The 12086-nt window shown below is 38.9% G+C and overlaps 1 protein-coding gene across 4 annotated transcripts in view; it reads right to left on the minus strand.

Moving 5' to 3' along the window:
- ABCA13 (ATP binding cassette subfamily A member 13) overlaps positions 1 to 12086 on the minus strand; it is a 590340-nt gene that overhangs the window by 212219 nt on the left and 366035 nt on the right. For all 4 annotated transcript variants that reach the window (XM_072153102.1, XM_072153100.1, XM_072153098.1 and 1 more), the window contains one exon: positions 7604 to 7697. In XM_072153102.1, the coding sequence (XP_072009203.1) occupies positions 7604 to 7697 (94 nt within the window). The remainder of the gene's footprint in view (positions 1 to 7603; positions 7698 to 12086) is intronic.

The raw sequence follows: 12086 nt of genomic DNA on the forward strand, positions 1-12086 counted from the left end.
GTATCTGACCATACCATCGTCCTAAATAATCACACTACAACTACTGGGTTTCAAAGCTGGATATGTGGCACGAACTGGCGCTGTACGCCTTGGAGGTTCTTGCCTGCCCTGCCGCTAGCGTGTTGTCTGAGCGGGTTTTCAGTGCAGCTGGTGGCATGATCACCGATAAGCGTACACGCGTGTCGACTGACAGCGCTGACAGGCTGACAGGCTGACGCTTATCAAGATGAATAAAGCCTGGATTTCTCAGGATTTCCATTCTCCACCAGGTGAAAGAAGCTCAACTTGAATAATGTATGCACTCCTCCTCCTCATTGTCCTCATTCTCCTCCTCTTTGTGCACTAAAGCAGAGGAAACTGGCTATTTTTTGCAAGGGCCAACTGGCTCTAGCTATAGTACTCTATGTATTTAATTTTTCTGGAGGGCCACCTACCTGCTCCTCTGGTTTGAAAACTTTTTTGGACTGCCACATACAGGCACTATCCAAAATAAATTGTCTCCATAGCAGCCTCCACACGTTATCTTTTTAGCTGCCTCCACACGTTGTCTCCATTGCTACCTCCACACGTCACCGCCATAACTGCCTCCAAAAGTCGTCCATATAGCTGCCTCCATACAGCTGCCTCCTTAGCAAACGAGCTGTGTCAGGCAGAATTTTGGGTTGTTTTCATGGCTTCCACATCAAACTTGTTAACTTTGTCGCACCCTGCTGTGTTATCCACAAAATATACTGGCAAACTTTTATCATTTACCAATATTATTTCAGCGCTTCTTGCGCATCTGTTTACATTCCCCTCACCCGCCATAACCCAAACTTATAAGAACACTACTACAATTGATCTTATACAAAAGGTTCTTAGAAGTGCTGTTTGGGGAGTAGCTGAGAGACAGGGGCTTGGATAGGCGAACGCTCACCTGGCAGCGGAGCGCCAGCTCCATCCCAAGATCCAACTAACATAGTTTTAACTGCAGCACCTTTAATCTACTACTACTTCACTGCCTCTATACATCGTCCCCTTATCAAACAAGCTGTGTCAGGCAGAATTTTCAGATGTTTCACCAGATACATAGTGGAACTCGGCCCATCTGTCGCCGCCATGCTGGAGACCTGAAGTTGCAATCATAGCAGCGCAATATGGATGCCCCATACTGTCGCTCTTAATCATGCAACCATTTTCGAAAAAACTATTAAAAATAGAACCACTATGCTATTCCATTATTCCTAGGTGAAATATTCAAACGACCCGGCCTGCTTTGAAAATTATAATTTTTTCAAAGTAAACGCTTCTGGCCCCCAGGCCCATTTTGGGTGGGGAGGAGCCGAGAGACAGGGGCTTGGACAGGCGAAAGCTCGCCTGGCAGCGGACCGCTAGCTCCATCCAAAGATTAGTCAGCCTCAGAGGCATCCATGCATGCTGCCCCTGCTGTTTCCTGTCCATTTTGCCTCCATGATCCTCCACAGCGTCCACCAATGTCTCCATGCGCAACTTTCAACTCTCTATACCCCAGACGCTGGAGCACAAGAGGATATGCAGCACATCATCCCCTTATGAAACGAGCTGTGTCAGGCAGAATTTTCAGGTGTTTCACCAGATACATAGTGGAACTCGGCCCATCTGTCGCCGCCATGCTGGAGACCTGAAGTTGCAATCATAGCAGCACAATATGGATGCCCCATACTGTCGCTCTTAATCATGGAAGTCGTCTCCATGGCTGCCTCCACATGTCGTCCCCTTATCAAAAGAGCTGTGTCAGGCTCATTTTTCGGGTGTTTCACCAGATACGCTTGGTCCCCTTGAAAAATGCTTGAGTCTCCCATTGACTTCAATGGGGCTCGTTATTCGAGACGAGCACTCGAGCATCGGGAAAAGTTTGTCTCGAATAACGAGCACCCGAGATGCTCGCTCATCTCTAATTGAAAGTAAACATATGTTATAGTGAGGAAAGTGAAAACACCTTTACTACAATACTAAGAAAATCCTTTTCTATGCATTACTTTTCTGTCCTCTAAAAGTAAATCAGTGTACCTCTATAAGACATTAGAAGAAATACAAATTCATATCTGTAGGAGTATTAAGATGATGAATATAGCATCAATCTATTCCACATAAAACTCAGCAAAATGGAAGTTGTTCAAATATTAGGCCATCGCTTATTTACCTTGTATTCATTTATATGTTATAATGGATTTTTGTAATTTGTAAAAGGAAATGTACATTTAAAGGTCACTTCCAACAAGCCTATATTATTTTATTCAAAGGACTATGGAAGGTTTGATTTTGACTAATGCTGATTTAATAAGTTCTTTGAATTTCTTACAAGGGTTTTAGTGTTTTGTGAAGGAAATGGATGGAAATGTAATTTGTTGACCTTTAAAATAGGAGTCCACCATTGAATTAATTTGAATCAACCTGGATCTAATGAAAATGACAAATTCTATAAAACAGCAACTACTACATGAACATATTTATGGAGGATGGAGCAAAAAGGTTCGATGCTAGCTCACCAATATTGTGAATACCCTTGCTTTATGATGCATGGAGATAAATGTAAGACATATTAAGAGAAGGGATCACCAGAAACCAGGAATCTCTATATAAGTAAAAAAGCTAGCCATTAGCTGTATGGTCACTAGATTTAGTTTTTATTATGTATTGACCCCTTAACGCCGAAGCCACTTTTCACCTTCCTGACGCGGCCCATTTTTTCAGATCTGCCCCGTGTCACTATAAATGGTTATAACTTTGAAACTCTTTAACATATCCAAGTGATTTTAAAATTGTTTCCTCGTGACACATTGTACTTCATGTTAGTTGCAAAATTTTGATGGTATGTTTTGCATTTATTTATGAGAAAATCAGATATTTGGTGAAAATTTGGAAAAATTCTCGATTTTCGAACTTCAAAATGTTCTACTTTTTCCACACATAACAGCAAAATACGTAATAACTAACATTCACCGAATGTCTACTTTATGTGGACATGGTTTTTTATGCACACTCTTATTTTTGTAGGATGTTATGGGCCTTTGAACGTTAGGTGCGATTTTTCACATTTTCATAAAAACGCAAAATACTGCTATTGAGGGACCTGCTCAGGTTTCAAGCCACTTTGAGAAGCCTAAATAAAAGTACAAAAACCCATAAATTACCCCATCATAGAAACTACACCCCTCAACGTACATAAAACAACTTTAATGAAGTTTATTAACCCTTGAATTGTTTTACAGGGGTTAAAACAAAATCAGATACAATTATGAAAGTAATTTTTTTTTTCGCTAAAAGAATTTGTTTTTCAAAAACTGTACAAATTCTCAGTGGATAAAATACCAAAACGCTCCACAAATTTTGATACCCAATACCTCCCGCGTATAACAATACCACATATGTGGTGGTAACCTGCTGTATGGGCACACGCCAGGGCAACGAAGGGAAGCTGCGCCATTCAGAGCAGATTATGTATGGTCACATTTTATTGCCTATACAATCTTTATTTTTTTGGCAATTTGGACATATAAGAGCTTATTTTTCGCAACATGAGATGCACTTTGCATTGGTGAAAGAAAATTGTCAATTTTGGTTTCCTTTCTTTTTGTTTTTTTTTGGGGTCCGCACCGTATACTAAAAATACTATATTATCTTTATTCTACAGATCACTACGATTAGGGTGATACCTCTTTTATATAGTTTTTCATTTATTTTTACAATTTTACTGGAAAAAAAACTAATATAGAGGAAATCTCATTTGTTTTGCATTGCCATCTTTTCGGAGACGTAACTCTAATATTTTTTGGTTGACAGACAGGGCTTATTTTTTTGCGTGTTGAGTTGTCCTTTCAATTGGTACCATTTTGGCGCACACAACTTTTTTTTATCACTTTTTAGAACATTTTTGTGAAGAGATTTTATGAAAAATGTACATTTTTGGCGAGTTTTTCGTGTTTTGTTTTTACGGCGTTCACATAGCAGGCCCAATAATGTTTCTGAGTTATTGTACGGGTTGTTACGGATGCGGCGATACCAAATATGTGGGGTTTTGGCGATTTTGTGGTTTTTTTTTTTTACTTTATTACATGTGTATAGGGAATGTTTGTGTTTAGGGGACTTAAACTTTATTTAAATAATTCTTTTTATTAAAAAATGTTATATTTAATGTTTTTAACTGTTTTTAATCACTTTTACAGGTTTGCTTGAACAAGCAATCCACTGATCGCTTGTTCAAGCTATTCTTCACCTTACACATTGTAATACAGTGTAATACAGATGTATTGGCAGTCTCGGGGCTGCGATCGAAACCACGCCCCCCCCCCCCCGGTAAGCGCCGCGGGGGGGGGTCCGATTCTTGTGAAATGCCCCTAACACGCCGGAGCCAGAAGTTTGACGTAATAGTACTGCATTTTGTGGGAACGCACTTCCCGCGATGCAGTACTATTACGTCAAATGTCGGGAAGGGGTTAATAAACTTATTTATAACATACTGTATACTGGGATTCCTTTTTGCTGGAGAAGATCCTGCTTAATTTATCCTGAAAGGGTTCAGGAGGATAATAAGTGGATATAGGTATGCATAGGCTCTAACTCCCCAAACATCAAAACATTTTGATGGATCCATCTTAGTGTGACACTGCATTGAAGATTTTAAACTGCAAATTTCCTGCACCTTTTATACAGCCTTTATTTTTGCTTAACTTTAAGGACAATTACCAGCAATAATAAAGCATGGTAAACCAGCGACTCCCATAGATCCAGGCACTTTGACCGTGGATTTATTATCCAAAGTTTAAAAATGAGCCTGAAGTGCTCCTAGGGGAAGAACGCCCCCCACTGAAACTTCTTCTGCTGCAGTGAGATTACATCAGGAAGAGGAAATTGGGAATCATTATAATATTCAACTGTTCAGCATATTAATGAGTGTCAGGCACAGCCACACCTCACAGTGCTTGACTGATAGCCGGTATAATGTTGCTGGCTTCCTCTATGTGCTTCCTGGTTCTGGTAGCCAGGCCCCTGCAGCCTGTGTGTGTAGGAGATATTCCTACCCCATCATGACTGACAGCCTGCATAATGATGTAACACTCCTGGTTCTGGTGGCCATGTCCTCTGAAGCCTGTGCGTATGACATACTCCTATACACATGACTGACAGCCTGTATAATGATATGACACTCCTGGTGCTGGCAACCCCTGCAGCCTGTGTGTATGAGATACTGCACATGCCTCAGGCTCCAGCTAACTCCAGCCTCTACATGCATTCTAAGTTTCCTTTCATTTCTATAAGTCCCCACTATCCTTGCAGAATCCAATCCTCTTTTCCCAGTCATTTATTAGGTAACATTGTTCAATCATTCACTCAGTAATATAGTAATTGTTCCATCTTTTGTATCTCTTCTTCCTCCCACCCAGTTATATAGTTAAATATTTAATAATACATTTTTATATGTATGGACCTATGCAAGGTGTAATTTTTTATGGCTTCAAAGAAGAGAGAAATTGATCCAGCACTCATATCAAGGATTTAAAAACTTCATATTCTTTATTTTCATCCATAGTAATAAAAAACAGCAAAAAAAGGAATTTTTTTTTCAAATATATCACATGTATGGAGCCAAAATGCTCACTGTTAAAAAGTGCGTGCGGCAGACCTACGCATTTCGGACATAACTTTGACAACATGTCATGATGATCTCTAATAGTCTACCATTTGCAGGCTACTGGAGATGATTATACATGGCAGCCCTACCAGTCTGTAGGCTGCTATGGCAACCAATTGCCACCCTCCAATGACATCATGGGGGGGGGGGGTGAGCAGCCAGGTTCCACCATAGTACATAGTACATAATGCGATCGGGGCCAACACTGACCACAGCTTTAACAGGCGGGTGCCAGCTGATTTATGGAGAAAATTCTCCCTGTGAGCTCTCTCCATACAAACCGCTCAGAAGCAGGGTGTAATAGTAAGTCCTAGTATACTAAGCCGTTAACTGTTTTAACATTCCCGTAATAGTCTCATACAACCTACATTATTATTAGCTTTAAATTTAACAGGAATTGTAGCCGTGTAATAGGCTTAGTTGGGATTAAGGGATGATAAAACAATACTTTCACCTCCCTAATGTAACCCTCCCATTTAATTTGAGTAGAGTGAAAAATATTGTGATCCATAATTTCTATAATAAACATAATATATGTGAAAAATTCTCAGAAGTGCTGTTAGAATTACTAAAAAAGGAAAGTTTGTAAGAAGAAACCACATTGAATAAATGCTTATAATTTTCCTTACTGAAAGTGTGATATACTGTAGCTGATAACATCTGAAATCATCTTTCTTAAAGAAAATCTCACAGTCGATAAGTGTTTCAAATGAAAAAAAAAAACATTGGAGTGTAGATATTAGAGACCTGAATCTCGATAAATTTGAACACATGTTGGAAATAGGTAGACTATCCAATGGGTAAGCCCCAAAACAGCCTGAATCTAATAATAAAAAAGATAATCAATATAGCCACCCGCTTTAATCATGAGGGCATTAAACTTATAAGAAGATCTGCACTCACCAATAAAATGTAGTTGCGCCTAGAGCCAATAGTACCTTGGACCCTGTAAATAAGATGGCGGCTGATGTCTGGTTCAAGCAGCAGAATTTTTATTTATTAAATTATTTTATATTGTTTCCTTATAAAGAATGGCTGGACCATTATACAACCTCTTGTGTCAACCCCCTCATCCTCATAGTCTGTAAGCTCTTGTGAGTAGGGCCCTCACTCCTATTGTTCCATATGACTGTTTGTTCTGTGTAATGTGATATTATATTTGTATATCAACCCTATAAAGCACTACGGAATTTGATGGCGCTATATAAATAAAGATTATTATTATTATTATAGTAAAAAAAATAATGGGAGAGACAGTTATGATGACTCAGAACACAGGGAGGACAGAGAGGACAATGAGCCCTAAACTGAGACTCCCAAAATGGTCACCTGCCTGCTTGCCTTGGTGTATTTTAAGCTGATACCCGAAAACTACCGGAGTCGTTTCCTCTAGTATCATGTTTCCCCGAAATAAGACAGTGGGCCAGATTTATCATTAGTGAGGCACGTCAAATCATAAGTCAGATCTCAGTCTTCATGAATGCTCGTGAGCCCTCTCCATACAGTACACCTGCAGCCGGCAAAGCACACCAAAAAATAAAGGTATTTCCTTTTAAGGACAATATCCCTAATCTGCTGAAAATGCCTGTCCATCAAAGCCTTTTCAGGCTTTCCAGGGGATTAATCAATTTATTCAATTTGTAAAAGAAGACAGTTGGGAGATTTGTCACCACATATTCTGGCTTCTAATACTACTTCTTGAGACTATTTTTGTTGCGGTGAGACTATTTTGTCTCAATTGAGAGACACTACTCCACACTATTCCCTTACTGCATATATTTAAGCAACTTTTTAATCTTATGTGATGGAGTTATCGAAGAAGGTACATTTAAAATGAGATCTTGTTATTGAAAACAGACAACCCCTAGCATTGCTTTGTGGACTACTTTCCTCATTTGATATTATAAACGTTTGTGTTAGGGACCTTCAACGGACATTTCTCCAGAAACTTACTAATGGTCTCAGTTGAATCTGTAGATTTGTGTGGTAAATCCATACCAAGTGGTGCTTTATCATCTTCTCCATTTCGCAATAGTTTTAAGAATACCTTAGAAAAAACATAATAGAAATTATAATTAAAATATGTCAGTTTAAGAACATAAATAATATATGCATTGTTAAACAAAAAATGTAAATAAATAAAAACCAGACAGCATCTTCAGAAGTCTACAGTTACATTTGTTCCATATAACCTTCTACATACAGTGCATACCAAAAGTTTGGTCACACTTCTCATAGAAAGAGTTTCATGTATTTTCATTAATATAAAAATTGTAGATTGGCACTGAAGGCATCAAAACTATGAATAAACACATGTGCAATTATATACTTAAAGGGGTTCTCAGGAGGTGGAAAACATGGCTGCAGTCTTCCAAAAACAGCACCACACCTGACCATGGTTACTGCCAGTACTGCAGCTCTGCTGTATAGAAATGAATAGAGCTTAGTTGCAATACCACACACTACCCATGGTCAGGTGTGGTGCTGTTTTTGGAAGACTGCAGCCATGTTTTTCCACCTCCAGACAACCCCTTTAAGGAAAAAGTATGAAACAACTAAAAATATGTCTTATATTCTAGGTTCTTCAATGTAGCCACCATTTGCTTTGATTACTGCTTTGCACACTCTTGGTATTCTCTTGATGAGCTTCAAGAGGTAGTCACCAGTAAAGGTTTTCATGTCACAGGTGTGCCCTGTCAGGTTTAATAAGTGGGATTTCTTGCTTTATAAACAAGGTTGGTACCAACAGTTGTGTTGTGCAGAAGTCTGGTACAGAGCTGATAGTCCTACTGAATAGACTGTTAGAATTTTTAATACAGCTAGAAAATAGCAGCTAAGTAAAGAAAAATAAGTGGCCATCATCACTTTAAGAAATGAAGGTCAGTCAGTCTGAAAAATTGGGAACACTTTGAAAGTGTTCCTAAGTGCAGTTACAAAAACCATCAACCGCTACAAAGAAACTGGCTCCCACGAGGACTTCCCCAGAGTCACCTCTGCTACAGAGAATGATAGGGGCCCCCCAGTTGTAAGCTGAGGGACGCATGGTATCACAGCTCCCCCCTTTCTGTCATTAGTTAGTATATGTGAGTTATAGCTTTAGTGATTTTGTAGGAATTTGGTATGTATAGGGTTAATAGAGATAGTTTAAGAATGGTAGGTGCTGTTCTAAATGTGAAGTTTTATTTCCCTAGTCCAGTAGTTGGTACAGTCTTCTCTGGAAGCTTCCAGTTGCTGGGCAAAACATCTGGAACTGAACAGCTGATTGGCAGCTGTGTTTAGGCGGGAAACACAGAAGGTGATAAATGAAATGAATTCTGCCTGGTCAATCAGTTCATCAGGTGAAGCTGGAGAGAGAAGTTCTTCAAGTCCAGCTAGAAAAGAAGAAACAGTTATTGTCATAGAAGACTTGCTGAAAGGAATGCTAAAGAAGGCAGAAAGCAGAGGAAAAGAAGACTGGCTCCAGAATTGCAGTTTTGGATAAAGACGGACGTGAGGATAAAGCGTCTGGGAGCCGAGTCTGGGATGTGGAACAAGAAGAAGTCTGTGAGGGGAGTGAAGCCGGCAGAAGGAGTGAGGCCGCACCGTGCTGCAGTCAGGTGCCTATAACAGCCACAACAGAGGCCCGGCAAGAGGGTAATGAAGCAGGTGAGCAGTGTGGTTTTGCTCAGCCTGTGTCAGCTGGATCATCGTGTGGAGCGACTACTTTGGAAGCAGGTCAGGCAGGAGTTATGGAGAAGGCAGGGGTGTAAGGGAGAAGGCCTGAAATGGAAGTGTTACCTGCTAAGTGGATCAGGGAGGTAAAGCATGTTTACTCTCATCCTTCGTCCGGCTCTGGTAAGTAACTGCTGGGTCCTAAAGAGCGGACGAGTGAGAGGCAGGAACGTCAAACCCAGCAGCATCAGCTGGATTGGATGCAGAGAGGAGCCAGTGAGGGAGGACATGGAGTTTTTGTCGCCATCTAGTGGATATGGTGAGAAATCATTTTCTATTGAATGTTTTCAAGATAAATTTAATAGGATGGTTAGTTTTGTGAATTCTTTTTCAGATTTTATGAGGTAATCAGTGGTGCAGAATTCGCCAGCTGAAGTATGAATTTATGAATTAGTTTTCAGATTTTATGAGGTAATCAGTGGCGCAGAGTTCGCCAGCTGAAGTATGAATTTATGAATTCGTTTTCAGATTTTATGAGTAATCAGTGGCACATAATTCGCCAGCTGAAGTATGAATTTATGAATTCGTTTTCAGATTTTATGAGTAATCAGTGGCACATAATTCGCCAGCTGAAGTATGAATTTATGAATTCGTTTTCAGATTTTATGAGTAATCAGTGGCACATAATTCGCCAGCTGAAGTATGAATTTATGAATTCGTTTTCAGATTTTATGAGTAATCAGTGGCACATAATTCGCCAGCTGAAGTATGAATTAATTGAGAAATCCTATTATATTGAATGTTTTCAAGATAAATTTAAAAGGATGGCTAGTTTCATGAATTGGTTTTCAGATTTTATGAGTAATCAGTGGCGTTGAATTTGCCAGCTGAACTATGGATTAATTCACCTGAAAGAAATGTTTGAAGTTAATACAATTGATATTGATGATGTTGAATCAGTTAATTTGCCTATTATTGAAAAAGGAGTGTCTCAGAGTTGTGTAAAGGAGGTTTTGCATGTGTATTAACACCGTTAGGTTTTCATTTACAAGTGTCAGTTAAAGAAAAGATTTGGAGAAATGAGTACATTGACATTTGGAGTTTTCGTCCTTCTAAAAAGGAGAATTTGGTTAAATCAGATAAGTCTGATAGGTCAGAAGATGACAAGAAAAAAGTTCCATATATGTCTTTTCATAATTGGTTTAAGCTTTTTGTATTTATGCTGCCATTTTAAAACAACTGCATCTATGTAGTGGTTTGTTTCAGCATGTGGATATAATTCAAGACGCATATAGATAATTTGGTGATTCGGCTTGGATCACATATGATGAATCATTTTAGCAAAAGCTTGCAGTGTATCCATCTTTAAGATGGGGAATTAAGGATGTTGGTTTGTGGTTAGATTTGTTGTTGCCTCCACAGCTGTTTCTTAACAGACGATCCAGTGTCAGTCAGAGCTCCAGTCAAAGTACTTTTCGAAAAGGGGTGTGCTTGGCATACAATGAGTCGCAATGTAAGTGGCCAGCCAACTGCTGCTATAGGCGTGAGTGCTCATTCTGTGGAGGAACTCAGTCATAGCATGCTCCAAGTACAAAGGAGCAAGTGGCAAAGAGCATTGACTCCAGTGAGGCTATCCAAATGCTACCATTTATAGAGGTGTATCCAGACAGGGAGAAGGCGGAGTTAATAACTAAAGGTTTTCAGCATGTTTTTCATGTTCCTGTCTTTTCTGGTAAAGGTTGTGAAGAATTTAAAATCTGTGTTTCATTACGATGTAAGGGAAAAATTGTCAAAATAGTTAAAAATGAATAGGATTCTTGGTCATATCTTACCCAGAGAAAGTACATTAAATGATGAGATTGACAAAAATTTTGCAAGTGTTCAGTATGCATCTTTTCACCAGGCGGTGGAGTTATTATCAAAATTTGGAGTTAATACATGATGGCTAAAGCAGATATTAAGTCTGCTTTCCGGTTATTGCCTGTGGATCCTGAGGGTTTTAACTCTTTGGGTTTTTATTTTGATAATGAATAATACTTTGACAAGTGTCTGCCTATGGGTTTTTACTTTATCCTGTTTTTATTTTGAATCTTTTTCTAATAAGTGCTGGTATTCGGCATTATCTAGATAATTTTTATTTGTAGGTGATAGTGATTCGGACTTATGCAGCAGGGCCTTAGACAGTTTTGTTGAGATGGCCAAGTTATTTGATATACTTTTAGCAGAGGAAAAGACGGCTTATCCTTGTTATGTTTTAGATTTTATGTATCAAAATTGATAGCGCAAAGTTGGAATTTTCGTTACCGGATGGAAAGATTGATAAGATTAAAAAATTTTTGGGCAGTTTGTTGGTAAAAAAAAAAAAAAAAAAAAAAAAAAAAAAGTGTGTGTTTAGAGAGTTACAATCAGTTTTGGGTTTTTTGAACTTTGCTAACAGAATAATACCCATGGGAAGAGTATTTTTTAAAAAGGTTGGAGATTTTAGCCCTCTTGTCACAAAATACAAAGTCACATTTCAGACTTACGAAAGAATTGAAGGAATATTTAGCTCTTTGGTTTGAATTTTTGACACAATGCAATGGTAAAAGCTATGTTCGGGATCCTTTTATTGATTAAGATGCGCTTGAATTATTTTCAGACTTAGCTGGAAGTTTGGGTTATGGCCCGTTTTGGAACGGGAACTGGTCAGCTGAGAAATGCCATTGTAGCGCTTGAGTTGCTTCCAATTATTGTAGCCGTGGTGATTTGGGGTAATCATTTTCAGAACAAGAGGATCTTAATTAAT

The sequence above is a fragment of the Engystomops pustulosus genome, chromosome 5, assembly GCF_040894005.1.
Source record: "Engystomops pustulosus chromosome 5, aEngPut4.maternal, whole genome shotgun sequence".
In the NCBI taxonomy this organism is placed as follows: domain Eukaryota; kingdom Metazoa; phylum Chordata; class Amphibia; order Anura; family Leptodactylidae; genus Engystomops; species Engystomops pustulosus.